At 34.7% G+C, this 27,528-nt stretch overlaps 5 protein-coding genes and 1 pseudogene across 6 annotated transcripts; 3 read left to right on the top strand and 3 right to left on the bottom strand.

The window, feature by feature from the left end:
• Positions 1–391: 391 nt before the first annotated feature.
• LOC123199060 (MLO-like protein 10) lies at positions 392–5,588 on the top strand. The gene is made up of 15 exons (XM_044613875.1): positions 392–879; positions 1,256–1,313; positions 1,409–1,632; positions 2,373–2,489; positions 2,597–2,657; positions 2,826–2,914; positions 3,076–3,150; positions 3,239–3,327; positions 3,455–3,504; positions 3,611–3,651; positions 3,732–3,905; positions 4,361–4,396; positions 4,522–4,589; positions 4,822–4,882; positions 5,064–5,588. Exons 1-15 carry the CDS (start codon positions 685–687, stop codon positions 5,466–5,468), a joined length of 1,743 nt encoding a protein of 580 aa, XP_044469810.1. The 5' UTR covers positions 392–684; the 3' UTR covers positions 5,469–5,588.
• A 747-nt stretch (positions 5,589–6,335) lies between these two features.
• LOC123199514 lies at positions 6,336–7,815 on the top strand (annotated as a pseudogene).
• Positions 7,572–10,070, bottom strand: LOC123199061. Its single transcript, XM_044613876.1, has 6 exons — positions 9,810–10,070; positions 9,668–9,728; positions 9,441–9,576; positions 8,669–8,996; positions 8,401–8,529; positions 7,572–8,323 (listed from the first exon to the last, which is right to left on the bottom strand). Exons 1-6 carry the CDS (start codon positions 9,898–9,900, stop codon positions 7,848–7,850), a joined length of 1,221 nt encoding a protein of 406 aa, XP_044469811.1. The 5' UTR covers positions 9,901–10,070; the 3' UTR covers positions 7,572–7,847.
• A 4,038-nt stretch (positions 10,071–14,108) lies between these two features.
• LOC123198495 (transcription factor SRM1-like) lies at positions 14,109–14,863 on the top strand. Its single transcript, XM_044613177.1, has 2 exons — positions 14,109–14,508; positions 14,685–14,863. Exons 1-2 carry the CDS (start codon positions 14,237–14,239, stop codon positions 14,848–14,850), a joined length of 438 nt encoding a protein of 145 aa, XP_044469112.1. The 5' UTR covers positions 14,109–14,236; the 3' UTR covers positions 14,851–14,863.
• A 1,297-nt stretch (positions 14,864–16,160) lies between these two features.
• On the bottom strand, positions 16,161–19,894 carry LOC123199720 (eukaryotic translation initiation factor 6-2-like). Its single transcript, XM_044614771.1, has 8 exons — positions 19,702–19,894; positions 19,559–19,608; positions 19,367–19,463; positions 19,205–19,290; positions 19,031–19,075; positions 17,547–17,677; positions 16,685–16,795; positions 16,161–16,590 (listed from the first exon to the last, which is right to left on the bottom strand). The coding sequence occupies exons 2-8, from the start codon at positions 19,566–19,568 to the stop codon at positions 16,333–16,335; spliced, it is 738 nt and encodes a 245-aa protein (XP_044470706.1). The 5' UTR covers positions 19,569–19,608; positions 19,702–19,894; the 3' UTR covers positions 16,161–16,332.
• Positions 19,895–23,624: 3,730 nt separating this feature from the next.
• Positions 23,625–26,274, bottom strand: LOC123199759 (plant intracellular Ras-group-related LRR protein 4-like). 2 transcript variants are annotated; one of them, XM_044614812.1, is made up of 4 exons: positions 25,477–26,274; positions 24,485–25,398; positions 24,215–24,400; positions 23,625–24,083 (listed from the first exon to the last, which is right to left on the bottom strand). In XM_044614812.1, the coding sequence occupies exons 1-3, from the start codon at positions 26,069–26,071 to the stop codon at positions 24,254–24,256; spliced, it is 1,656 nt and encodes a 551-aa protein (XP_044470747.1). In that variant the 5' UTR covers positions 26,072–26,274; the 3' UTR covers positions 23,625–24,083; positions 24,215–24,253. The 2 variants fall into 2 exon arrangements, with proteins under 2 accessions (XP_044470747.1, XP_044470748.1); XM_044614813.1 differs by having other exon boundaries at positions 23,625–23,969; positions 25,477–26,273.
• Positions 26,275–27,528: the final 1,254 nt, after the last annotated feature.

Genomic DNA, 27,528 nt, shown 5'->3' with positions numbered 1-27,528 from the left:
AGAAAATTTACTATATAAAAAATAAAATAATAATTTTATCATACAAAAAATTTTAAAAATGGTGATTTTACAAATCTCATTTTAACATTTTGATTGTATGAAAATTTGTAATTCAATCTCTATAAATCAAGTTTGAAAACCTAATCATCACAACCTTCACCCATTTAAACCCAAACCACCAAAACTTTAACACTGGTTTCATAAGCTTCAAATTGATCAAATATGAATGGAAGAAGAAGGTGAAAAGTAGAAAAATTAAAGAAGGGAGTGTTCATATTGATAATGATATGTAAAGAGTGAAATTTTGTCAATTTAGGGTAAAAAAGTAATTTTGAATAGTGACTTTCAGACAATGTTTTTTGGCCAAACCTTTTTGGAAATATATGAAGATTTCCCGGGTCATAAATGGCTGATTGATGAGCATGTTCAACAGTTACCATAAGCAGCAATTTGTTGCAAGTACAAACGCGTTTTACTTGATCTGATAACAGCTTCTCTGAGGCAGTTTCCTGGCAGCTTTCTTTCTTACTAGATCCAAAGTTGTAACTTTGCTCAATTAATTCACGTCCTCTTCAATATATTCCCTCATTTATAACCAGGGGAGTATCAGAAACAACAAACAGAGCTTCTGATTCTTTTTGTAACTCTTTTTTTTTTAATTCTTCTGGGTTCGTTGAATTCAGCATGAAACCTTCCGACATGTTGCTGCTTTTCTGTCTTTCTCTTTCGTTGGTGTGTGGAGATGTAGCCATGGCAGCATCATCTTCAAGCACGGAGAGGCAGATTAGTCAGACACCGACATGGGCTGTTGCTATTGTTTGCGCTGTTATCATCATCATTTCTTATTGCCTGGAAAAAGTTCTTCACAAACTTGGAACAGTAAGTTTGTTTTTACCTTTATTATGCTTTTAGAAATTCTCCACTGCCAAGAGTTTCTTCATGTTTGTTCTGTGACTGCCGTGACCCTTCTAATTATCTTCTTAAGTTGTCATTTCAGTTCTTTTTTCTTCTTTTCCCCCTTTCTGAGGCTCAATAAACATTAAATTTTTGGTTTATATGTTTTGTGTTTGAGATTCTTTGATTTTAATCCCTCATTTGGCTACTTGCTGCTGAGTTTTTATTAAATTTAGTCATGATTCAAGATTGGATTTTTCAATTGTCAATGTAGTTCAATTAGTGTTTGCTAATATTAGAATGTTGTTGTAATTCGGCTCTTTGATTGACTGTGTGGCTAATTTTCTGGAATACAATTCAGGTTCTTACAGAGAAGCGCAAGGTGGCTCTGTTTGAAGCCCTTGATAAGGTCAAAGCTGGTAAGAAGATAAATTTTATTCTATATTTCTGGTAGTGTTTTGGGTGGAGACAAAAATTGAGTGCTTAATTGACATTTAATATATAATTTTTGCAGAGTTGATGGTAATGGGATTCATTTCACTCATACTCACTTTTGGGCAGAAGTACATTGTTAAGATATGTATTCCTTACAAGGTTGCAGACTCTATGCTGCCTTGCAAAGCAGATAATATGAATGATGGAGAGTCAAGCGGCGGATCAGAAAATCGTAGAAGACTCTTGTGGTATGAACATAGATACTTAGCTTCTTCAGGTACAACTGAGCCTGCATGCAAGTCGGTGAGTGCATATGAAGCTCAACTTTCTACATTTTCCTAAAGTGGTAGTGGGTAAATGGTATGACCGAGATTTATCTTGTGATTGGCATGTATTGTATTTTATGACTTGCAATGTATGAGCCACGACTTTTTGTGGTTTGAAATATTATGTTGCCAGCCTTAAATGCAGTATTTTGCAGCCAACATGACCAATGGTTAATTTTCTTTTCCGGTAATTTTGTTTTGGGAGTTGGATGGGTGCCTGAGGTTGACCTTGGTGCTACAAGCCAAAGAAAACTTAAAAACTTATCACGCATAAACATCTTCCATGCATTAGCAATCTTTGGATGTTTTTTTACTGCCAATGCATATGAATCTAACCTGTGTGTTTCTAAATTCTAATTAGTTCACAATGCCTATGACATTCCAGAAGCATTTTCCTTTTTGTTGAATGTCTCGTATAGTTGTATAGAATTTAACATATATGTACAAAGTTTGGACTATAAAATTGTTTCAACCGATGAAAGATATCCTAGATAATGCAATATGAACCAAGCTTTATCTCCTGTTATGTTCAATATGAAGCTTATCTGAAAATTTAATAGTATCTCATGCAAGGCATATGTTACATGGACATACTATCCTGCTTAATATGCAAGAGCTGTAGTACTTTTACCATCCAAAAGTTGATGGTTGATACCTTTTATATACTAATCAAAATCCATAATTCATGCAATAGCTAATCCGTTTTCTGTCTTACAGGGGTATGAACCACTTATATCATCAGAAGCATTACACCAATTACACATCCTCATATTCTTTTTAGCAGTCTTTCATGTGGTATACAGTGCTGTTACCATGTTTCTTGGGAGGCTAAAGGTTTGTAATCTGCCAACAAAACCTTGCCACGATAAATAATTATGATGTCGTCTTTTCCCTGTGGTAACTAGTGGATTTAGTTACTAACCAATAGTTATGTTAGACAGATTCGCAGCTGGAAGAAGTGGGAGCAGGAGACTTCAACCCATGACTATGAGTTCTCAAATGGTATATTATCCGTCAGAAACTGAAGATATTTTCTTTCTCTTCATTAATAAATGTTGTGGCTTGAACATTGGTATTTGTGGCCTCGAACATGATTTATCCTAAGTTATATCTTAATACCTGCATTTATGCTCATCTTTAAAGCTAAGTCAGATCTGTGTTAATTCGCAGATCCTTCAAGGTTCAGACTTACTCATCAGACATCATTTGTTAGAGCACACACCAGTTTCTGGACTAAGCTTCCTATCATCTTTTATATCGTAAGTCTCATGCTCATCTTTCTTCTGTTTCTGGAGAAAATAAGGCTCTTATGAGTTCCATGTGGTAATGCAATTATTTTAAAGTTGGCTCCAGAAGACATTGCCATTCAATATTTTAGATAAAATTTTTAGATATCTGAAAATCTGTCTCTCAATTGCAGGGATGCTTTTTTCGACAATTTTTTAGGTCTGTTAGTAGGTCTGACTATTTGACGTTGCGCAATGGATTTATCAGTGTAAGTTTTCAGTTAAACAATTCACAGTTCTTAAAGTTTGGTAAATTCAGTTTGTTGCTCTATTCTAACAATTCTGTATTAATGATAGGTTCATTTGGCTCCTGGATGCAAATTTAACTTCCAAAAATATATTAAACGATCATTAGAGGATGACTTCAAGGTAGTGGTGGGAGTAAGGTAATGCTCTTTTTATTCAATGTGTTTCTTGTCATGCTATCTTCTGCAGTTTTCTTGTACCAATAATGCCTAATCAAATTGATACAGAATATGTTTGTGTCCTGACATTTGTTTTTGTTATTGGCAGTCCTATCTTGTGGGCATCATTTGTGATTTACTTGCTTGTAAATGTTAATGGTGAGCCATCTTCTCCTGGAACATACCATTTGCTCTAGATGATTCAGCACTTTGAATGGACTTAGAAGTTGGTATAGTTAATTAAAATATTCTTCTGCCTTTTCAGGATGGCAAGCGTTGTTTTGGGCATCCTTGATCCCTTTGCTTGTAAGAAATTTATTCTCTTTAACCTATCTTGTTGACTTACCGGAAGAGTTGAAATTCTGAGTAATGTTAATTGGTTGCAGATAATCTTAGCTATTGGAATGGAGCTTCAATCTGTTTTGACGAAGATGGCTCTTGAAATTACAGAAAGACATGTGGTGGTGCAAGGGATGCCTCTTGTACAAGGCTCCAACAAATACTTTTGGTTTGGTCGGCCTCATTTAGTGCTTCACCTCATTCACTTTGCTTTGTTTCAGGTATCGAATGACCTCCTCTTTTGCTGATACAAGATCTTTGGTATTTATGGTTAGAGTGAAACTTGCAGTAAACTAAGACCAAAAAGGCAAACTAAATAACTTGCTGCAACTTCTATGCATGCTGTATCTAGATTATGATAGATATGGCTTCATTTTATAACTTAAAGAACATTTGAAAGAAATTTGTTTTGTTCTTTAATATTTGAAAGAAGTCTTGACCTCATCTATGAATTTCATACTATTTTATTGAATTATCTTTCTATAGGAGGCATGATCCTGATTTGTAGATCAATGCTGTGACTCTTTAGTAATATAGCTCACAGCTAGGAAGATGTGGTTTCTTTCTCTGCAGTAATCAGCCACAACAAATACTTCTCCAGTTTATTGTTTACCTGTGAAGTTTAAACCTGTTTCAGTGACCATCTAATTTTTTTGTGCTTTTTGGTTGCTTGCAGAATGCTTTCCAGATTACATATTTCTTTTGGATATGGGTAAAGAATCCTTCTCTGCAAATTAAGCAATTCAATAACAATCCTGGCTCCTCAACTTCTCTTAGGTTCTTAATTAATGCAAGTATTACTGTTTCATTATAACAAAGTTTTTTCTTTCTGTGCAGTACTCTTTTGGATTGCATTCTTGCTTCCATTCTACTTTCAGGCTTGCAATAGCAAAAGTTGTTTTAGGGTATGCCATATTTATCTCCTCAGCAACAGAAACACTTTCAATCAAATGCTGACTACAAACTTTTAAGTTCAGTGTGGACATTATTTTTTGACAATTACCCATCCAATAACCCTTGTAGCATTCTTACAATGTATCATAATATTACTGAAGCTTTTGAAATCAAACTTAAATTGATCTTGTAAATTTTTGGGTTGTCTTGAATTCATGGCTGAATATATGTTGGGTTTTGCAGGGTTGTAGTCTTAGTTCTATGCAGCTACATCACACTTCCTCTATATGCCCTTGTCACTCAGGTACATTTATTTTTCTATTATAAATGTGGATAATAGCAATGATGTGTACTGTACATAAATCCTTGACCAATTTGTTAGAACAGGTCACATTATTTGTTTTCCTTTTTCATTTCATGTTCGATATTCTACGTGTTATGCATTATTGAACTAAATAAAATTATCCCTGGTGTGGATATTGTAGATGGGTTCAAGCATGAAGAGATCAATCTTTGATGAACATACATCTAAGGCCCTCAAGAAATGGCACAATGAAGTGAAGAAGCAGAAGGGAGGAAAGTCACCAGCTCGAACGCTAGTGGAAAGTGTAAGTCCAAGCCCTTCTACAGTGCACTCTCAAGGAGGACACAAACTACAACGTTTCAAAACTACTGGTCACTCTACGCGCTCCTACACCTATGATGACAATGAGACATCTGATAATGAAACCAATCCATTATCACCCAGATCACCAGAAGACAACTTTGTTATAAATGTGGATAAAAACTACTATGGAGCAACTGAAAGAAATGAGCCCCATCATGGGGAAAATGGCAGCAATGAAGGTGACTTCTCATTTGCGAAGCCTGCTCTGGCAAAAGAACCATGATATACTTTCAGCATTGGCTTGAATGTATGCTGTTGTACATTTGTTATCAGGAAGAGTTTGATATTCACATGCTTGTTTATTAACTTTGAAAGGAAAATTATAGATTTGGCTTTGTTTTAAGCCCGAATTTTGCTTAATGATAAGAGTAGGTGAAAATGAGTAATGTTGCCAGCCATCCAAATCATCTGACAGCATGGATGAATAATATGATAATAGAATATTAATGATCAGATTGCTTTCAACAGCAAATTAGGCAGAGGTTTTGCAACAAGTATGAACTTCCTTCCGGATAATGAAAAAAGGTTGTGCTACTGTGGACTTTTGATATGGTTTGAGCACTTATAAAAGAGGCTTCAAGCACCACACAATGGTGGGTTCGTTACCCTTGGTTATAAAGAAGCAATTAGTAGGCTTGTCTTATGTCTCACTGGTATTTATTATTGAAATATTGTTGATAGGATTTGAACCTTTGCTGTCGTAGTTTGCATGTCACTTGCTCTGCACACAAATTCCAACCTCCTAAGTCAATGTTTTCAAATGTCTACCGGATCTCGGTGACATTAATTCCAAAACTATCCCCGTGTTACCGAACTAAACACTTGATTATGCAGACCAAAATCGTCTTTTCCTTAATCCTTCATTACCAGAGAGAAACTCACAACTCAAGCCTCACTTTTGCTGCCTACATCTATATATATAACCTTCAGTTTTCATCATCAACTCGAGCAACAATGAGCCGTTTCTCAAGAGCTCTATTATCCCACCAGAACCCCTTTCATCTTCAGCTCCACCGCCAGAGCCTGTCACCTCATAAAAGTCATATTTTGTGCTGGCTCTAGCTGCTCTTCTTTGTGCTTTGATATTTGTGGTGGGTCTAGAAGTTGCAGCCCGCTGTGCCTGGCGTTGCTTCCTCTGCAACACTAACCGAACCTCCTTAGCAGAAAACGAAGGGTTAAAAAGATGGTGCTACAGTCTGTCCCCACCTAAAGCCACACCACAACCACAAAGATGGCAGCATTGTCCTCCTCAGAATGTGCCATTTGTTTAGGTGAATTTGTTAAAGGTGATGAGATGAGGATGCTGCCAGTGTGGCCATGGCTTCCATGTTGTTTGCATAGACAAGTGGCTCTCTTCATACTTCTCTTGTCCTTCATGCCGTCCGATTTTGGTGGTTGCAAGGCGCCATAACTGTGGTCAGTTCCCTGCCGCTGCTGCTGGCGGTGGTGGTGGAGGAGCATCTGTTATTGAGGCTCAAGTGAAGGCTAGCGAAGATAGCGCTTACAATGCTAACAATGATAATAATTATAATACTAATAACAATGTTGACATGAATCAGACAAATACAAGGTAACACTTTGGATCATATAAACTTATAGTCCTCTCAGAGAGAACAAGTAGTCACCATAATAATTCATATCATCAGCCTGTAACTGATCACACATTTCAAATAAAAAATGCAAGAGTCTCATATATACAGGACACTTTTTTCTCAGCCATATACTCTCTCTAAGTTAAATATCTAATTAGACGTCACTTTGTTTTCTGGTTTTCTACCAACTTTTCTAAACATTCTAACCAAGCCAAGACAGGGTTGATTTGAACTCAAGTTCATTCAAACTGTGGTATCATATTGCTAAAAGGTTATTGATAAGATGAACAGTATTGTTTGCAGGGTGGTGAACAAAGCCTCCGGAAAAACAAATAAGCTGACTTTAAATGAGTTTAGTTCAACTCAAATCCACCCACCCTACTGACCATCCACCAAAAAACCATATCTTCATACTCGAACCACTATCCTCCTCTCCAATTAGAAGATGAGGGTTTGTCAATAGTCGAGCTTTTCTGCTAGAATCTTGCCTTCTATGGTTGGCTATATGAAAACCAATCTTTCAACTATATTTGTAACTAAAAGATTAACAATATAACTTCAGTTCAGAAATCAAAATGGAATATTTGTTCCACAAAAGCTTTGTATTTGCGGAACTGCATACCATTGTTATGAAATATTCAAGGATTTCAGAGGCAATTTGATGAACTCAAGGCAGAATCTATTATCAAAATATTCTTATACACTTGCCACCTGAATTAAACTAAGATCTCCCATAAATTCAACAAGTTTTCCCTCTTGTCAACCATTAAGATTATAAGCAAACCTACTACTTTCAGTGTCACAACAGAAATGCGAGTTTTGCCAAAAAAAATGAATGCAAATCTCTGATGAACAAGGTAGCAGATAACAAACATGACAAAATATATATCCCACAAGTGGAAGCACATCTATTATGCTCTGCATATTGATGTCATTGTTACTTACAGAAAATCAGCTCTTCTCGAGGCCCAACAGTGACAAGGGAAAACACATAGTACTAGCACATTTGATCAATCAAGACCCTCTTCATCATCACTGCTGCCTCCAAACATAGTAGCCATTTTCATAGCAAGCTTTGCAGCCATTTCCCTCCTTTGAAAATCAGGCATCAACCTTAAGTTGTTACGAATGTTCCCTATCTCAGACATCAGCTGTTCCAAATCCTCGAAGTCAAAATGTGTGCCCTTATCCAATTCCAAGGCTAAATCAGGATCTCGTGCATTTTGCAACACTTCATTGTCAATCTCATCCACCACAGCACCTGTTGAAGTTGAAGGTTGCAACTCCGCATTCTCAAAATTAGTTACATTCTCTGGGACATGTTCTGTGACAGAATTATTCAGAGTAATCGATTGCCCAGTGTTCAGGACTTTGCTAGTTCCATTGGCTGAAACCCACACTTCATCTTTGTCATCCCACGGCTCAGCTGAACCCGCAGATAGCACTTCATAGTCGAATTCAAAATCAGATTCTTCTTCAGACAACTCTGGGCAGAAAGGAAGAGACCAGTAAGCAATGTAATTAACAATTAATAAGTTAAAAGTGAATGGAAGTGGTATATACCTTCTCTCTCAGGTAATGATGGCCCAGATATCTTATCACCAGATTTTAAAATCATTCCAGGCCACATGTGAGCAGAAAGAGCACCATAGAGACGTTCAACTCCTTGTGAATCGCCATTCACTGATAAACCTGTCTAGAACAATTTTCTTTATCATTTTTGTGAGTATATATGCTGCCTAATTTCAAAAGAACTGTAGAAATCTGACTGATCCTAGTTCTTATTCACCATAAGCAAATTATTCACATTGAAAGCAAAGGAGAGCCTTACATTTGTCAAAATCAACATTAGAAGCACAAGCTTCAACATATTCAATGTTTTGCTCTGCACACCATTCCAAACATGACCTCCTGATCTCCCATGATGGTTCTTCATCACCCAACAAACTAGTTCCTTCAGTTTCAGAAATTCCATATTGACTGAAATCCGGACAAAGATCAGCAGAAGATTCCCCATGCTTCAGCAACCGCCTTCTGTATTCAGTATGAACCGGATGACCTGGAAGACAATCCACTTTGTTCCCAATGCACAACAGTATTTCAAACCTCTGAAGATCAATACGTGACACCCAATCCTTAAGCGAGACTAAAGTTGATAGCTGCACATAACCGTACAAGAAAAAGACATTAATTAACACATTACAGCAACATCATAGATAGCTCTAAGAATTCGCAATCAAAATTATTGGATTAAATAATTAATTATGACATTTTTAGAATAACAAATGTGAATAATCTTAATGTGGATTATAATCACATTTTTAGATTATTTAAGCCATAATCCAGAAAATACTAGGATTAGCTCTTTTGAATTATTGGATTATTGGATTTAATGAATTTTTAGAGCTAAAGTATTAAATATATTGAACAATTTAACATAAATAATATGTCAAACAGTCACAATTGGATTATGATTATAAGTAATACTAAAACATAAAAAGAATTCAGTGTCACGTAATCCATTATTATAATTCATAATTATAATTCAATAATTATAAGTTGTCACACAGACATTAAAGATAAGTTGGGTGGTAGAGGCTTACATCACTGAGGTCAAAAACCATGACTAATGCGGCCAACTGCTCGAGAAAAGGAAGAGAACCAAAAGAGAAGTCCTCGTGAAGATGAGCCATCCATACTGAAACTTCAGCAGTATAATACTTGGTGTTTATAGTCCACCTGCAAGTAAAAACCCATTACACTCAATGCATACGACGTGTTCATAAAAATTCCACAAGGATAGTTCAAATTGAAAACCGAGAACAAATACCCATGAACAACTAGTTCAGACGAAGAATCAGAGCCATCTTCAAGATCAACTGAAAGCAATCCTACATTAAACAACATAATTAAGCTAAAATTGTATAATTACTGTAACCCAAACGAATCAATGAAAGAAAAAAGAATATTACGGGAGATAAGAGAGCGTTTTCCAACGTTGGAGGCTCCGAGTATCAAGATGCCGGGTCTCGTCTCGAGAGGGATCCGATCTGTGGTATCCATTTCTTGACTTCGCTGCAAGGGCTTTCTCCTGGCAAAAAGCCGTGTCCTTCATAATCAGATTTCGCATGCCAGATTCCAGTTATACTAAACGAGGTCGTATCGACCAGTCAGAGATCTCGCAGCCGGGCTCAGTGTTACAAAGCCCGGTTAAGTGAAATTTGGCTACTTTCGTTATTCTATACGAATAGGATAAGAGCATGGATAGATTCAAAAACCGTGGGCATTCCTCTATTCTGGAGGTTGGTGCATTATATCTCACAAATAAATAAATAAATAAATAAAATGAGAGATTTGTGAAAAAATATGGATTTGTTGGTACACGTTTCAGAAGCACTTAGTGAGATTAATCCTGGCCGCGGGCCGGTTTGGGCTGTGAACCAGACCAAAACTGGTCTCATAAAAAATCGGAATCAAAATCGTCAAAATTGAAACCTGTATAACCGGAATCAAAACCAAATTTTAACAGTTCGATTTTTGTTTTAATATTTTTGAACCATAGAACCATCGATTTATTGTCAGTTCATGAACCGATAATTCAAAAATTCATAAACTGGTTTTTTATTTTTTAAATTTTAAAAATTTACATGAACTGGCAAATGCAAATGTTTTAAAACATTTGCAGGGGTTTTTTATTTATTTTTTAATATAAAATTTTACTTATAAATATTATTCAATCTTTCATCTCTCTCATTTCTCATTCTCTCAATTCTTAATATTCTCTTAATTTTTTAATCAAATTATCTCAAATTTAATTAAATTCTCTCTTTATTTTTATCAATTCTAATTTTAATTTCTATAATTTAATTATTATTATTTTTCTATTATACAATTTCATAATTAATTATAGAATTTATCTCTATAATTAATTTTATTTATTATCTATTATTATTTTTTTCTATTATCTTTTATAATTAATTATATAATTTATTTTATTTATTATCAAAAAATAGTAAATAGAACTACGTAGACTTTGATTCATTCAAATCTCAAAAGAATACGTAAAAAGTTTAATTGAAAATTAAGTCTAAGCTTTTCTTTAATTTTTTTATTCTTAATTATTATAATTATTAATTAAAAAATAAATCGGGGTCATGAATCAGAACCGACGATTTAATGTCAGTTTCGAACCAGGGCCATGAACTAGAACCATCGGTTCCAAACCAATTATGAACTTTCCTGTAACGGTTTCGGTTCAGAGTTTTTATTTTTTTTGAACCATAAACCAGTGGTTCCGAACCAAAACCGTCGGTTCATAAACCGTGGCCAAGTCTAAGTGAGATCATTTTAACTTGACTTACGAGAGAATTGATAATGTAAAAAGTGTTTCAAAAATTGTCAGGCGTTTTCCTATTCTTAGAATTTGTGTTATAACTTACAAAAATAATCAAAATTGGACGTGTTTTAGAGAAGCATGAATTTTGACTAATTTTAGACACAATTCTCAATGATCTTCATTGAGATCATCTATCTTGAGTTGTGATAAGATGAATAGTGTGAAAATTGATATAAAAACTGGTTTTTATCCTTAGGCTAAGGCTGATTGAAATCGAATCAAGTTTAAGTTCAATTCGATTTGCCTGGAACTAAGCTCGAGCTCAGGCTTGTCGAGGTCACTTCAAATGAGCTCGAACTTGGCTCGTTTCAAAAGAGACGAGTTCGAGTTCGAGTTCTAGTTCTAGTTTGAATCGAGTTTTTCGTTTAGTTTGTTATTAAAATGACGTCATTTTAATATATATTGATCAAAACGACGTTATTTTATATCAAAATTTTTAAGCTCGTGACCTTGACGAGTTAAGCACTCCAAAGCTCAAACTCGAAAATATTGAACTTTTAAGCTTAAGTTGAGCTCATTTGGGGCACGTTCAAACCAAACATGAGCTCGAATAAACTCAATTTAAATCCTACTCTATTTTAGGCCCCATGTGCTAAAACCCAAAGAAAAAAGCGCAAAATTATTGGTTTTTGGAAAAACATAAATTTTGATGGATTTTGGGTACAAGTTTTTAGAATTCTTAATGAGGTCATTTACCTTAACTCGTGAAAGGGCAAATAGTGTGCAAAATTCCAATAAAAACATTGGATGTTCCCCTACCCTTAAGGCCCATGCACTAGCTCATAAAAATGGTCACTAATGAGGGTTTTTGGAAAAGTGTGAAATTCACTGAGTTTGAACAAAGGTTTCAAGGTTTTTTAGTGAAGTCATTTACCTTAACTTATAAGAGGGAAGATCGTGTGATAAAGGCCCCAAAAATAGTTAGGCATCTTCCCACTCTCAAGGCTCATGTGTCATAGCCAACAAAAATGGCCAAAATTGGTAGTTATTGGAAAGCTTGAATTTCAACAAGTCTTGGGTGTAAGTTTTGGGAATCCACAATAAGGTCATTTGTTTGGACTCATGAAAGGACGTAGGTTGCAAAAAAAAAAACACCTCAAAATCGTCAGGTGTTCCCCCACCCATAAAGCTTGTAGCCCACACAAAATAGCCAAAACTAGAGGTTTTAAAAAAAGATAGATTCGATAGGCTTTCGGTGCATGTTTTAGGGATCCTAACTAAGATCATCTACTTTGACTTATGAGAGGGTAGATGGTGTGAAAATACTCCAAAAATCGATTGGCATTCACCCCAATATGCTATTAGCTCACAAAAATGGTCAAAACTTGAGGTTTTTGGAAACAGGTGAATATCATCAAGTTTTGGGAATCCTTATTAAGGTTATCTATCTTGACTCATGAAAGGGTAAATGGTGCAAAAAAAGACCAAAAGACCATTCGACGTTTCCCTACCCTCAGGGCTCATTTGTTATAGCCCATGAATTGACCAATATTGGGAGGTTTTTTAAAAGCATGAATATTGACAGGTTTTGAAAATTATAATTGTGACATCTATCTTGACTAGTGAGAGGTTGGATGGCACAAAAAAGGCTCTGAAAACCACCAGACGTTCCCCCACCCATAAAGTCTATGTGTTATAGCTACAAAAATAGCCAAAATTAGAGGTTTTTTGAAAAAGTATGGATTTTAGTAGGTTTTAGGCACAGGTTTTGGAGATTTTCAATGAGGTCATCTATCTTGACTCTTGAGATGGTGGATTGTGTGAAATACGCCCAAAAATCAATAAGCATTCCCTCACCTTCAAGACTCGTGTGTTATAGCTCATAAAAATGGTTAAAATTGGGGTTAATTAAAAAAATATGAATTTTGATGGGTTTTGGGCATGGGTTTTAGGAATCTTTAGTAAGATCATCTATTTTGATTTGTGAGAAAGTAGATGGTGTAAACATGTCTCAAAAATCGTCAGGTGTTCTCCACTCTCAGGGCTGTGTGTTATAGTGTATAAAAAAAGTCAAAACTGGGGTTATTGGAAAAACATGAATTTTGGTAGGTTTTGGTCATAGATTTCAAGGATCATTAGTGAGTTCATCTACCTTAATTAGTGAGAGGGTGCTCGTGTGTTATAGCCCACAAAAATAGCCAAAACTAAGGTATTTTTTGTCCAAGGGTTATAACACATGAACCTCGAATGTGGATAATGCTAAATAGTTTTTGAGACATTTTTTACCTTATCCACCCTCTAATAAGTAAAGATTGATAACCTTATTAATAATCCCAAAAAATTGTAGATAAAACTGATCGAAAATCATAGAAATCGTATTTTGATGGCTAAGTATGCTTAAGAGTAACCACTGAAGATGAAAATGAAGTTAATGTGCATGATTGTTAATGTTTTCAACGGAGGTGAGGTATGATAAGTTACAAGAAGATGAGTGTTAAGAGTTGGATTTGCATTGTTTGAGCTTGAATCAAGTTCTAATCAAACAAGTTGATGTCGGTCTAAAAATTGTACTCATTTTTATAAACTGACTCAAGTTCGAATCGATTTCGAACATTCAAGTTTGTGATAACTCATATTGAATATAAAAAAATATTTGTGTTTAATTTGAGTTTGAGTTTAAGATATTCAATATCTAGTTAATCTTAAGTCAATTCCTTTTTATTCTAGCCAATTTCGAATTAAGTTTTGTTTTAACTCAGCCAAAATGTAATCCAACCCTATGAAACGTGGCATGCATGTTCTATTATTCGAAAGTTTGGAATAGAGCCTAATTCATGCATTTGTAATCTTCAATTATGGCAAGCAAATAACAATAGCATCTTTAACCATTCTGTGTGTATATATGCGATCTTCAAATTTTGGCAAGTTTAGCCAACAACTTAATTTACACTATTCAAAGTCCATCTGATTCTGCAATTTTAGTTGACTATGGAGGCATGAAACCCTTCTTCTCAATCAATTATTTTCTCATCTCAACCAGTATACCATGGCTATCCACAACAAATGAGCAAGTGGAGTAGGGAGGAGGACGAGCTTTTCGAGACTGCCATTGCTCAACTCAATTTTCTATCCCTTGATCATTTATTTCAACACATTGCTTGGAAAATGCCCAGAAAAACTCTTTCGGAAATCAAACAACATTTCTTCATTTTAGTAGAAGATCTTCATCTGATCGAGTCCAATGCTGTACCATTACCAAACTACAAGACTTGTGGCAACAAGACCATTGGACACCCAAGAAAAAGAAGAGTTCCATGGAACTCAGAAGAACACAAGTAGTGTATATATATATATATATATATATATATATAAATATGTCATAAGAGAAGCTTGCTTACACACACACAGACACACACACACACACACACATATATATATATATATATATATATATTAATCTTGCTATCTTTCGAATTGATATTGTCTGTTTGTTTGAATTTGTTATGAGCAGGTTATTCTTGGAGGGTCCGGAAAAGTATGGAAAGGGAGATTGGAAAAGCATCTCCAGGTACTGTGTTGTGACAAGAACTCCATCACAAGTTGCAAGCCATGCTCAGAAGTATTTCATTAGTCTCCATCGAAAGTCTAAATCCCATATATTTGCAGTTCAAGAATGACATGCTGTTCCTCCTCTGCTGTTTTCAATCAATAATTTGCTATATTTGCATAAGACAGTTGTTCAACATCAATAAAAGGGTCATAATTTCATTACAAACTGAATTGCAATATATTTTTATTGTCATTTTGTACAAATAATAAGCATTGAATTTCTTGGAAGTCCAGCCATGAGGGTAGACACCAGTTTACTCAAGGACTAATTTTATAAGTAGATGAGTTGCCATTGCCATACCATGGCAAGAGCAACCATGAACTTGTGCTTTCTATTGTAGGAGACGAATATACTATAAATTTTCCTTCATTTTCAATTGTCATCACCAATGGAGACTTGATCAAATCTATCTGATTATACTAAGTTTCATTTGCTTTGAAAACAAGCAGCCTAACCCATCATTAGAAGACATGGCAATGAAAGTGCTGGTAGAATTTGAAAAGCATTATGAAGTATGTGTTGAAGATAATGTTGAGATAATTAATGAGGCAGGTAAAATATCATTGTCTGTATATGGTTCTGCTCTAGTCTCACAGAATAGGGCTAAGAAGAAGAAGAGGAAGAAGGGCTGCGGGAGCAAGACATCAAGTAGTTGTAATCAGAAAAGGAGAGCAGCATGGACGCCAAAGTACTAGTATGCATCCATCACACCTCACCTTTTATCAACTCCATTGCTAGTAGACACAGGATTTTCTTTTCTTCAATGGCTTTTTATTGTAATTTCTACATTCTTTCATGATATAAAGATCCTTGCTATTTCTGTAGGTTCATCCCATTAAATATAACAGTATTGCTTCCTGTTCCACTACATTGTTGAAGGAGCAAGGCCCTTCTGCCTTTTGGAGAGATCGGGCTGGCAAGTTCTTTGGTTATGGTCTTCAAGGTAGTTGATAATTTGGTTTATATGAGTATTTCAAGACTCTATTCTAATGTTTCGGGGGATTGCAATGGGAGTTTTGTTTTCTTTGTTAGTAATGCATCTGCTGAAGTGATTGCCAATGTTGCTCTCAGCCGTTTGAAGCCATTAAAAGTCCAGGTTAAAGCTCCGTCCCATCCCATTTTGCCAAGGGTTTGGCTGATGGCTTTCCTAAGATTTATGCATCAGAAACAGAAAGGGTCTTTGGATTTATGATAGACAACAGGTGTTAATGGCTGCTTGATCTTTTGGCTTTGTTCAATCAGTTATAAGTTACAAAGGATCTTTTGGCTTTGTCCAATGCCAACAAGGAAGATGAGGTTATAACCAACACAACAAATAAACCAACTTCAAAAATCTTCATCAGTAACAGGCATAACAAAAGGCAAATATACATCTCATGTGTGAAAGTAGACAGCCCAATTTTATAAATTGGATCATTCTTTCTGAATTACAACATTCTTAAATTTAAAAACAATATTATCATCAAAAAAATAAAGTCTATACGTCGTTCAACTTTGTAAATCAGATAAAGACTCAAAGACGACTGTGATGACAAGTAAATTATAAGCCTTAGACATAGGTATCAATTAATGATTTCCTCATCTCATCCACAATGGCACTAGGTTGAGCTTCCCTCAACTTGAAAACACTCTCGATTACTGAGAGTTCAGTTGCTGTGGTGTCTGACCCACAGAATGCTGTCCAGTCATTAACAGTCAACCCAGCAGCAATCACTTCACTTCCACGGTTCACTGTCCCAGCCACCAAAGGCACTTGAAGGAGTGTTGAAAGTTCATCTAAATCTTCGATGGATGTATGTGGGTGAACCTACTCCGGTAATAGCGGAAAGTTAATGGTTGGAAACACAAAGATAAAATGTGGTTTACTATATGTCTAAGTACAGAATGTATTCATTTCTCACCAAGCCACCTCTATTAGAGAAGGTGCAGTAACTACCCACAAGGATGTTACCAGCAATTGTCTGCCTGAAAACTTCCACTCCAAGAACATCTGCAATCATTTCCTCAGTTTCCTGTTAAAAAAACACTGCATTAATACAAATGCACAAAGAAGAAATACTTGTCAACAACCATAGATGGGCTCTATAAAGCTTGAATCAGCTTTGGTTGCAAACAAATATAGAAGTGAAAAATTTTAAACTTCTCAAACAAGTAAACCAACTTCATTAGCAACTAAATTTCTTCTCATCCCTAATATTCAACTATGCGTGGGACCTAAAAGTCATGAGGATTTGTCAAGAGCGGTAATGAGTTGCTTTTCCAAGGCCATTCCAATATCTATTCAAGGGAAATGGATTTTTCAACAGGTCATTTCGTCCAACTTAAACAGAACAGATAACTACATCATCTACAATAAAAAGTTTCAGTATATGTTCCTGCAGTGGACTTTGTAATGCACCCATTTCCTTGCATTTTCAATTATACTTTTAAGTTAATAAAATCATTATCTACAAGGATATTCACCAAGAGATTAGGTGATCAAATTTAGAATTTAAAAGGTGATAGTCCTATTTTTATTCCAGATCGTTCTTAGCCCTGAATACTGCATTTGTGATCTTTTTTCCCTGAGACAGTAGCAAATGAAAGTCATACTTTTTGAGGAGGAAGGAAGTAGGGGAAAAGAGTACAAAAGAAAAACATCTCAATACCGCATGTGTGACAATGAAATTTCTATTCCAAATTCAATGCAAATCCAAAGAACATTTTCCAAAAAATTATGAATAGAGAAAACATTAAAACTAAAAAAAAATAAGACAGTCTTACCCTGTCAAGATCTGTGTGTGTCAGGGCAACATGATCATTGCAAGCTATGCAATTCCCGAGGGCAGATAGCCTCTCTTCAATACGCTGAACAACAACTTGATCAGGTAGACTGTTTCTCAAGTGTTGAAGTTCTACACCAGCAATAAAGAGTTCATACGATAAATAAGAGAAGTTCATTAGTTCATTATGTCTGTATCAGATCCAAACTGATGCTTGCAGTAGAATAATTAAAGCAATCAACTGCACTTCTAGTAATGCTTATCATTCACTATTCATTCATTTATGCACACAAACACTGAGAGCTTTATCATTCACAATATCAAACTCAACAAAAGACAAGAATGGGCCATTATGAAGTTCCTACTTCCTACTGCCAAACAAGTTCCATGCTTCCATTAGGAACTACAAATTGTGGCTTAAAGGTATACCTAAGCTTCATAGAGACAATGAACAATCAATTAATGGACCAGAAAAACCGGAAGAGTTATGATTTTCTAGACTGCTCAATTGTTGTCTCACAATTGTATGGTCAAACACATAATACCCAACTTCATAATAAGGATGATTGTCCTTTATTTTTTTTTCTTGACAAATGAAAAGAAAGTAAAACTCCAAAAGATTGATCTCTCCTTCCAAAAAACCAAGCTAGTAACTTGAAAACAATAACAATATTTTATAACTAAGAAAAATGACACCTTAGATTCACAAGAAAAAGAAGACAAACATTCACATTACAATGTTTCACAAAAAACCACTCACCAATGAAAGCCAAAACAACTCCTGCACCTACATATGATGACATTCCAACTATATTTAATTGTTAATGGCAACGTAACCAACCAAAATAAACTTAATCTCATGCTGAGAAATACAAATTGATAAAGCATAGGGTGTCATATCAAGTTGTGAACAAATTATTTGATCAAATATGTGACTGGACACTACACATACTATTGCCTTGTACATGAAAAATTGAACATTCAAAAACCTTTGTGCCATTCTCCTACTTTCTCCGGTTCAATTTCACTTCTATTTACTTATTACAAAACATGATATCATGTTGTGAGTACACAGAATAGCAAAATTCTAAGGAACATAGAAAGTGAAAGAGGAAGAGGCAATAAAATTTACTTCTCAGTCAGTTTGGGTATCAATTGCATAGTATTGAACTAACATTTAGAGTTTTTTAATCTTCTTCAACAGCCCATGATGTCTACTGGTATATTGTCAAAGCTTTTAAGCCAAAAATGCTTTGCCTAAATAAGAGCGAATTATAAGCAATCAGCAGTCCAAATGTCTTTTTAATAACAAGTCTGGTATGACACAAAGTCTAATAACCTTAAAAAGAAACTATGATACTATTCATAATAACGTTTTAATCAAATAAGAGAGCAAACAATTTTACAAGATGCTTGTCCCCATCTTATAAGGACAAAAACCTTAAGAAAATTACTCATCGTGAAAGTAAGTCAAAGAACAATCACCTTGATCAGTGGTAGTATGCGGCAACAGAAGCCCGTTTTTATTTCCTGCAAATAAAATAAAAATAGAGACAATAATAAGAAAGCTATAATTTATAAAAATACTGAGAATCTCAAATCTGCAATGACCTCCAAGTCATGCAACCATCCCACATATTCGATATGGAAAAAACTTACCAGCACAAAGTCGCCCAACAATTCTAGTGCCCCCAATTGAGGCTTTAACCACAGGAATAACATCTGCTAACTCAGCCTCAAATGTGCTATGTACACAAAAGACTCATTAAAATTTCATAACCAGACAAATAATTTAAAAGCAGAATAATGAAGAAAAGAAACCTGTAGAAGCTTTCAGAACCTCCAATTGCGACCAAACAATAAGCGTTAGTGAGTTTGGAAAATACACCGACCTCACAAGAGTTCTCAAACATAAGTCCTGTTGTACATCCAGACCAACGAAAGACGTTATTTTGACAGCTGCTAAATAGAAAAAAATATTGAAAATTTATAAGCATCTGAAATCAAACTCACTAGTAGCCATGATTACGGACTAATTCAAGCTGAAGAGATGAACAAAAGGTCTGCAATCATCATAACATATAACCATGTGAGAAGACAAATAACAGCCCAAGTTAAGAAAATCAAATAAAATCGACAAAGAAAGAGAAGATTACCTGGATTAGGGTTTTGAACAATAAGTATGAGGCAGCCAAATTAATTAAGAAAAGGAACAAACTTTGAAGCGGCTGCGGACCGTGTTGAACTTGGAAGGAGATTGGTAGTACGACGTCGTAGAAGAGGAGGAGGTTTTATTGGCAACCCTTGAGACAAAATGTGTTGTTTAACACAATGTATTTGATTTTGAGTATATAGTTTTGTGAATGTAAAATCTAGGTTCATATAAGTTAATGCTAAAAATTTTTAGAGCAATCATTATTTGCCACCCTATGTTTGATGAAACTAAATTTGACCCACTGAATTTTCAAACTATAAATTCATCTGTCCTATCAAAAATTTGAAAATAACATTAAAAAAGAAAAAGATATGTCAACGCTGTCATTGGTTGCACTTTTTCCTTATGCGATTTTACTATAATTTTAAAAAAGATGAATAGTTAAGTAATTAGAGATAATATGATTGTTTTTATTTTTGATATTATATGAAAGCTTTTTTTCATTAATAGAGTTAGGTTTTGGACAAGAATTTAGAGTTTAAAATTTTAAAGAGTGGACTCTGTGATTTTCCCAAACCTTGGGTGGACATTGTTATTTACTCTTCATGTGATATATTGATTGGCATTGGTTGTTAAGGGTGCATGTGAAGTGAAGCATACTCCAAATGGGGAATTTTGTATTTTTCCAAAGGCCAAAGACTTGGCTAATTGTGTCGAATTGAACATGAAATTGGGACCATTGCTTTTCAATTCTGCATTCATCGTCATCACAATCAACCAAAAATTTAAGGTCCCATCCATTATTACATTATTATCTCTTCATTTATTGCATTTGGCCACACTAATTACGAAGTGGGTTTTTTAGGTAATGTCATTTTGACATCTAAGGCTGGATTAGATGTAGTTGGAGCCGGAGTTGGGTTTAATTTGAGATCTTTTGGGAAGGAGTCAATTTGATACTGTCTTGATAGCACCGAACTAGAATTCAAACTCAATTGAAAATAATTTAAATTTAGATTTTATTTGAATTAATTCAGACTTTAAAATCCTAAATGATTTGAACTTAATTCATTTTACAAAAATGGATTTAATATTTTAACTTAAATTAACTTGTTCGATTTAAGTTAGAATAATTTAGATTGAGTCAAACCCTATTGATAAGTGTATTATTTCATCAACTTTTTAAATATTGTAACATAGAAACTCAGATGTTTATAAAACTGATAAAATATTAAAACTTTTAAAGAAAAACTCTGAATTGAAATCTCTATCATATTTATGAAATTTTAACTTATTTGGTTGAACTCAAATTTAAGTTGAAATTAAACAAGGTAACCAATATAAACATTCAAAGTTTAAATCTTAATTTATCGATTTTGAGCCAAACTCGAACCGTATCTTTTGGATTTCAAATTGGGTTTTATTTGGCCACAACCAAAATCAAATCCAGCCCTCCAGTTCCAAAATAGGGTCTTGCTCTTGCAGATGCACCAATCTGTAACTAAAATGATCTATAATTGCGGAAATCAAGCTCCTCTTCCTGCTGCCATGTCCCATGATGAAAATTCTTTGCGTAGCTTGAAATGTCACATTTATAACTTCTTCTGCTTCACATCTTCTTCTTCCATCTGGGTTCCTCTTAAGCTTATCAGATGCCTATGATCCTCACTTTGAGCTCCTTCCTGTTTCTAAAGCAGCTTTGAAGTAGTTGAATTGAACCCCTGATACTCAATCTCCACTTTCACAATCCCAAAGCACAACTTTTCTTTTAATCATCTATACCTTCTTCAGATCGCAACTGTTAATTCCTTCGCCTTACAAGTTTCAAGTTTTTGACGCAACTATTCACGTAATAATTAAGTTGCAGTGCAGCAGGAGAATTGCTGTTCATTCCGGAACATAATATATGGAAATTCTAGCCTTGATGAAGAATCCAAAGTGAAATATTATCGGTATTTCATCTTGGAACATTACTAGAATTGGTTTTTGGCTGCATTCTATCTATCATTTTAAAAACATCGTTACTCATTCTCCATCACAAATTTTCTGAATTAGTAACTGATAAATAAAGGTTTCGGGTTTGAATCAGGGGTAGAATAGAGGCGACCCAAATTTAAACATGAATCTAGAATGGCCAACCCGGGCTTGACTTGCTCAATTGGCCATTTACTTGCCAAAAAACTATTTAAAAGAAAAAAAAGAGTTGTCATAGATGAAAAAAAAACCGTAAAAACTATCACGAGAAGATGAAAAGTTATCAAAAAAGATGGATTTGATAGTGACTTTCCAACAAGCTCGACTCAATCTCAAATTGAGACTATCCTCATGTTTGGCTTGTTCAAGCCGGACACCGAGCCAACACATGCATTTCAATTTTTTATATATTGGAAAGGAAAAATGCTAACGATGCTTAGCCTCAAAATGAAGTACCGTAACCTGAGCACAGCACATGATCTGCTTATAAATTGATTGTGAAAATGAATTATTATTGGGTTGAAGAACAATGATTAAGCATTTGCTGTAAGAAGAATAAAAAAGAAATCAAGTATAGTATTAAAGAATTGACAGTTACCAAACAAAGCAATGAAGGGATTCTTTAGCTTTTCTTCTTTTCCATTATCAGCTTCATCTTTTTGAAAGAAAACAAGAGGACCCAACCAAAGTTTTCTTATGGTACCTCTCCAGATCCACCAATTTAGGGTCAAAAAGTATAGCTAATTTATAAAATCAAGTAGCCTAGTTGGGTGTTATTCTCTTAACATCTTTCTAATTGGTTGCTCATTCTTGTTAAAATCCACACAGATTTGGTAACCACACTCCTTTCACAAACACCAATCATTTTACCTTCTTCAAGATGAACCCACTTTTTATTTTCCCTTGTTGAAGATGGCTTAGTTTTACTTCTTGTTTTTGAGTTCCACCAATCATCCTACACTCAAAACCATGTTATTAAAACCCTACATAAAAAGCAATAAAAATTAGTGGTTGATTCTAGCACATCATATCATGTTATGGTAGGCAATTCCCAGCCTTCGGTGTCATGTCGAATGTATACATGACATAGCGGACCAAGAGTAATTGCTGAATCATGTCATCAACTGCCTTATCAATAAATGCCAGCAACAATTAAAATTTTCAACTCATTTCTACTTTTTGTCTATTGGCATAAGATTTTTCTCTTACTGTATATTCACATTTTTAATACATAATTTTAGTATATAGATAATATATCATTATATATAAATATGAATCATATAAATTATCATGCAATATCATATCAAGAGTAGGATTCCAAATAAGTTAAACCGCTCGCTCGTGAGTTACTCATATCTTTGTTAAAAGCTCTAAAAGTTTAATATTACATTTACACGTTTAAAAATTTTATTTTTGACTTTAAATAAGAGAATACATAATATAATTGTAATTTAATTGTAATTTTAAACCGATGTGGAGTCCTCACTTTCACTCTTGAGCTCAAACTCAAGCTCTAAATAAACTTTATCAAGTCAAACTCAAATCAAACAATACTTAATTCAGCTCATTTGCAACCCTAATCATGAGGAAAATTATGCTTTTGTGTTCAACCCCATATTATCCATACAAATATGCCAAGTATATCTCAGACAAAAAAAGACAAATGGATGATATTAATTAGTGCACTAATCACTCAGCTTTGCATAATAAATCCAACAACATAACAATCATGCAATCATAAAAATATGACTTAGCCACAGAATATGTGCAGCATGTCCAAATCATCATAGCTAATGGCATTGCCTAATAAGACATTATTGCTACATCTAGCATAAGTCTGAAAGCTTAACACCAGATGTAAGAACAAATGCTATTTCAATGCAAGTATATTGAACTTTATTTCAGATTAAATTCACAACGATAGAGTGGAGAAACAGAGGAGATTATGGATTCTGTTTTAAAAATAAACAAATTTCTATTAGAAATGATGAAAAGTGTAAACTCAAACTTCATTTTACAAGAAAGGATATAAAGATCATCAATTCCTTTCCCTCCTGTTTGCCGGCTGAATTGTACACCTCATTATAGTTTCAGAACACCAGAGATACAGATGGAATAAAATATAATTAAAAAAATACAAAAAATAAAAACCGTAAAGAGGAACAAGGAAATCTACAATTGCAGATACAGAAGTCAGTGGCCATGTTTTATAAACCCACACCTGTCGTTCGTTAGTGCATGGGATCAGCTGCACATTGATCTTTGCTTTTCATCAGACTGACTCTGAATAAATCCCTGGAAGATGAATAATGAAGTCATTACTCACCATCATAAGCTAATATAATCCATGTATGTTTTCAGTGTTTGTGTTCAAAATAATAGCACATCCTCTACACTCTCCAGCCTAACCTGGATAGAAAATTCCATTTTTTGATTACAATCAAGTGAACTGAGTTCCCAGTCAGTCCTAATATAAACATGATCCGAATTTCAGAAAACCCATGAACAGAATAAACTCAAAGATAATTTTAAGAACTTACTTTTTTAGGAGATCAAATCGGCATTTTTATCCGCACAGCTCAAGCTTTCACATAATCCATACTATTGCGCTTCCTCTTGTTAGACTTTGAGAAGCAGCAAATCTGAGTCCAACTCTTTTTTAGCTTAACTGGTTGTGCCTTAACATCTCTCTTTTCAACAAGATCAGCCATATACTGAACCACAGCCTGTCCAAAACAAATAAACAAGAATTACACCTTAAATAGAAAATAAAAATGGAGTTACATATTCAAGAAGAAAGAGACATTTACCTGTGCACCCTTTTCAGCTATATGTCTAGGAGGCACTTCCAAAGGATTTTGATCCACAAGAAGTACACGTAGTCGTGTTAGCATCCTAAATGAGTCTGGAAGGACCCTGATCTGGTTATTGCTAATATCCAACTCTTCAAGCATCTCCAGGTTTCCAATAGATCTTGGCAGGTAACGCATATCAGCAAAATTGTTTCCTATGTTCATCTTGACAAGTGTTGTTGCAAAACATAAGCTCTCAGGTACAGACTCAAGCTCATTGAAACTAACATCAAGCTCCCTCAGGTTTGACAGAGATGACATAGTTGTAGGTAACTGTTTGATATTATTATAGCGTACAGAGAGAACCTCTAGAGTTTGAATCTTCCCTACGGCTTCCGGAAGGGCTTTAAGCCTGTTATAATCCACACGAAGCTCCCTAAGTGAAGAACATTGGCCAATAGTATGTGGAAGTTCTTCAAGGTCATTGGTTTCCACATTCAATTTCTTGAGGCTAACAAGTGAACCTATTGTGTCAGGGAGTGAAGGTAGGTGATTTGAGCTCAAGTCAAGGTCTTCAAGGCGTACCAATCTGCCAAAGGTAGCAGGCAGAGTTGATAACTGGTTTCCCCTCAGGTCTAGAAAAACCAAACTAAGGAGATCTCCAATGGTATCAGGGAGTTGAAGAATTCTGTTTGCATGCAAATCCAACTTCATCAATGATGAAAGCCCCCCAATAGTGGGCGGTAAGGCCACGATTCGATTCTCAGACAAATCTAGAGAAATCAAACTGGATAACTTTCCAATTGATTCCGGTAGCCATTCAACATTATCCATCAACTTGTTTTGGAGATTGAGATCCCGAGTACCTTTCTTCTTTGAAGCTTCAATCAGACTAGCCAACTTGATCAAACTCAATTTATCACCATCCTGACCTACATAAAAAAACTTCCCTAACAAGTAAATACACTTAATTCTTATAAAAAAAAAAAAAAAAGGGTTATGAAGCTCACCTGGTTTTAGAGTGGAATCCAATATATGAGGGGTTGATGAAACGATCGTTCCAATTCCATCCGAATAGAAGGAAGATTTGGCCTTCTTCACATAACTATCATCCCTAGTAATCAATTCTGAAGTCTTGACGGGCGCTGCTTTCTCAGAGTAATACAAACTGGCGGCGGAAGTGAAGTTCGAAGTTACAGCGGAAGTTGACTTGGTTTTAGCGTCAGGAAGGGATGTGGACTTAGAATTTGAAGTAGAAGAAGATGAAGGGAGACAATTAGAAGCTCTCTGAATAAATTCATCAAACAGCGCATGGACATGTTCAAGATCGAGTAATTTCAAGGCCTCACGTTTCTGTTCTTTGCTGTGATGGTACACCAAGTTCTTCCGCATCTCTTGTAACACCATGAACAACTCTTCTGGAACATCTGGACTCTTGGTCAATCTGCCAATGGCTTCAAGTCTCGCCTGGTCCTCCTTCTCCACATTCCGGATCAGCTCTTTCGCAGCCTCTATTTCATCGATTCCAGGTCTCGCTGGCAACGATTTGTGAATTTTCATAATCTCTTCGACTGCTTCGTCCACTGAGCCCACAGCACTCGCCATTTTTGACCAAATTCAAACAAAATTCAAACAAATCAATGAGCTCCTTCTCCTGTATTCTATTCTATATCACAAATCCAGCTAATTCCCATGCTATGTCTCTGAAAGCTTCTTCTGCTTTGGCTGATTCTGATTATTATATTACGTATATACAATAAGGACATGTATATGTAAATATATGTATGTATGTATGTATGTGTATGTGAATATATTTATCCGTTTTTAAATCACCATATTTACGATAATTCGATGGAAATAGCGTGAAATTGATTACGACTGGTCGGTTATCAGCTAATTCTTGTGTACCAGAAGAAGATTCAATTTATGGATATCTCCCTGATGGTTCAGAAATATAACAGAATTGCCAGTGATGGTTTTTTAGGCAAAGTGGGAAAGGAGGATGAAAGGTGTTTTGTTGTGCAATGGGGGTACTAAAGTAAAAAAGGAAAAGATAGGGCAATAACTGGAGAAAGTTTTAGATGCGAAAAGGAGGACACGTGTTGGTAGATGTACAGAAACTCCGTCCAACTGTAACCAGCTGGCAGGTCACGGCATAACCGTTTTTGGTAGCAACAGCTAATTTGAACTTTTAAATGGAGAGATGGAGATGGATCGGAAGTAGGGAGGTCTGATGATTGAGGGCTTCTCACGTGCTGTGATGTTAGTTGTCCCTTAGCCTTGGCACAATGCTGACCATAACTGTTACTGCTATTGTCATATTGAAATATACAGTTTTTTTGTATAAAAGGCAAAATGAAATAAATACACTATTTGATAAAGAAAATACGAGGATATATTAGGATTAAATAGTTATGATTGTGAAGCAAAATTAAGAGAATTATATATTAGAGAAATTATTATTTTTGACAAAAAAAAAAATTTATGACTTGATAGATTTTTAAATGGAAACAATAAATACAACTGAATTTGATTTAAAAATAAGAAGATATTAATTGATTATAATTAAAAGAGTCTTGGATCCTTACAACCTATAAAATTGTTTTTAAAAGAGTTTTAAATTCATAAGAAAAATAATAATATTAGTTTTTTATTTCTACATTTGGCAATTGAAAAAAGGGGGAGGTGTAGAGTTATTTGGATTATTAAAAGAGCTAGAGATTCAAGTAAGTTTAATATTTTAATTTCATTTTATTTAGCTCAGTTAAATTTTGAGTTTTAATTTCAATGATTAGAGAATTGATTGTTTAGATTGTGTTAGCATCATATTTAAGTCAATAATTGTGTTTGTGCATATTAAAAACTGAAAATTCTGAAGAGTTTGTTATTCTATCTTTATTAAATATTTTGATGAGGATTTTTATTTAATTTGTAATTGAAATTTTTTTTGGAAATTTTATAACATGTATTTTTAATTATATCAAATTTTCATAATTTTTTTTATGATTATAGAATTTATTAAAAATCTTAGAGCAATGACTGTTCAACAACAAAAAAATCTG

Source organism: Mangifera indica, chromosome 16 (assembly GCF_011075055.1).
Source record: "Mangifera indica cultivar Alphonso chromosome 16, CATAS_Mindica_2.1, whole genome shotgun sequence".
NCBI classification, from domain to species: Eukaryota; Viridiplantae; Streptophyta; class Magnoliopsida; order Sapindales; family Anacardiaceae; genus Mangifera; species Mangifera indica.
Note: the sequence above shows the minus strand (reverse complement) of the source record. Positions and strands in the feature narration are given on the sequence as shown.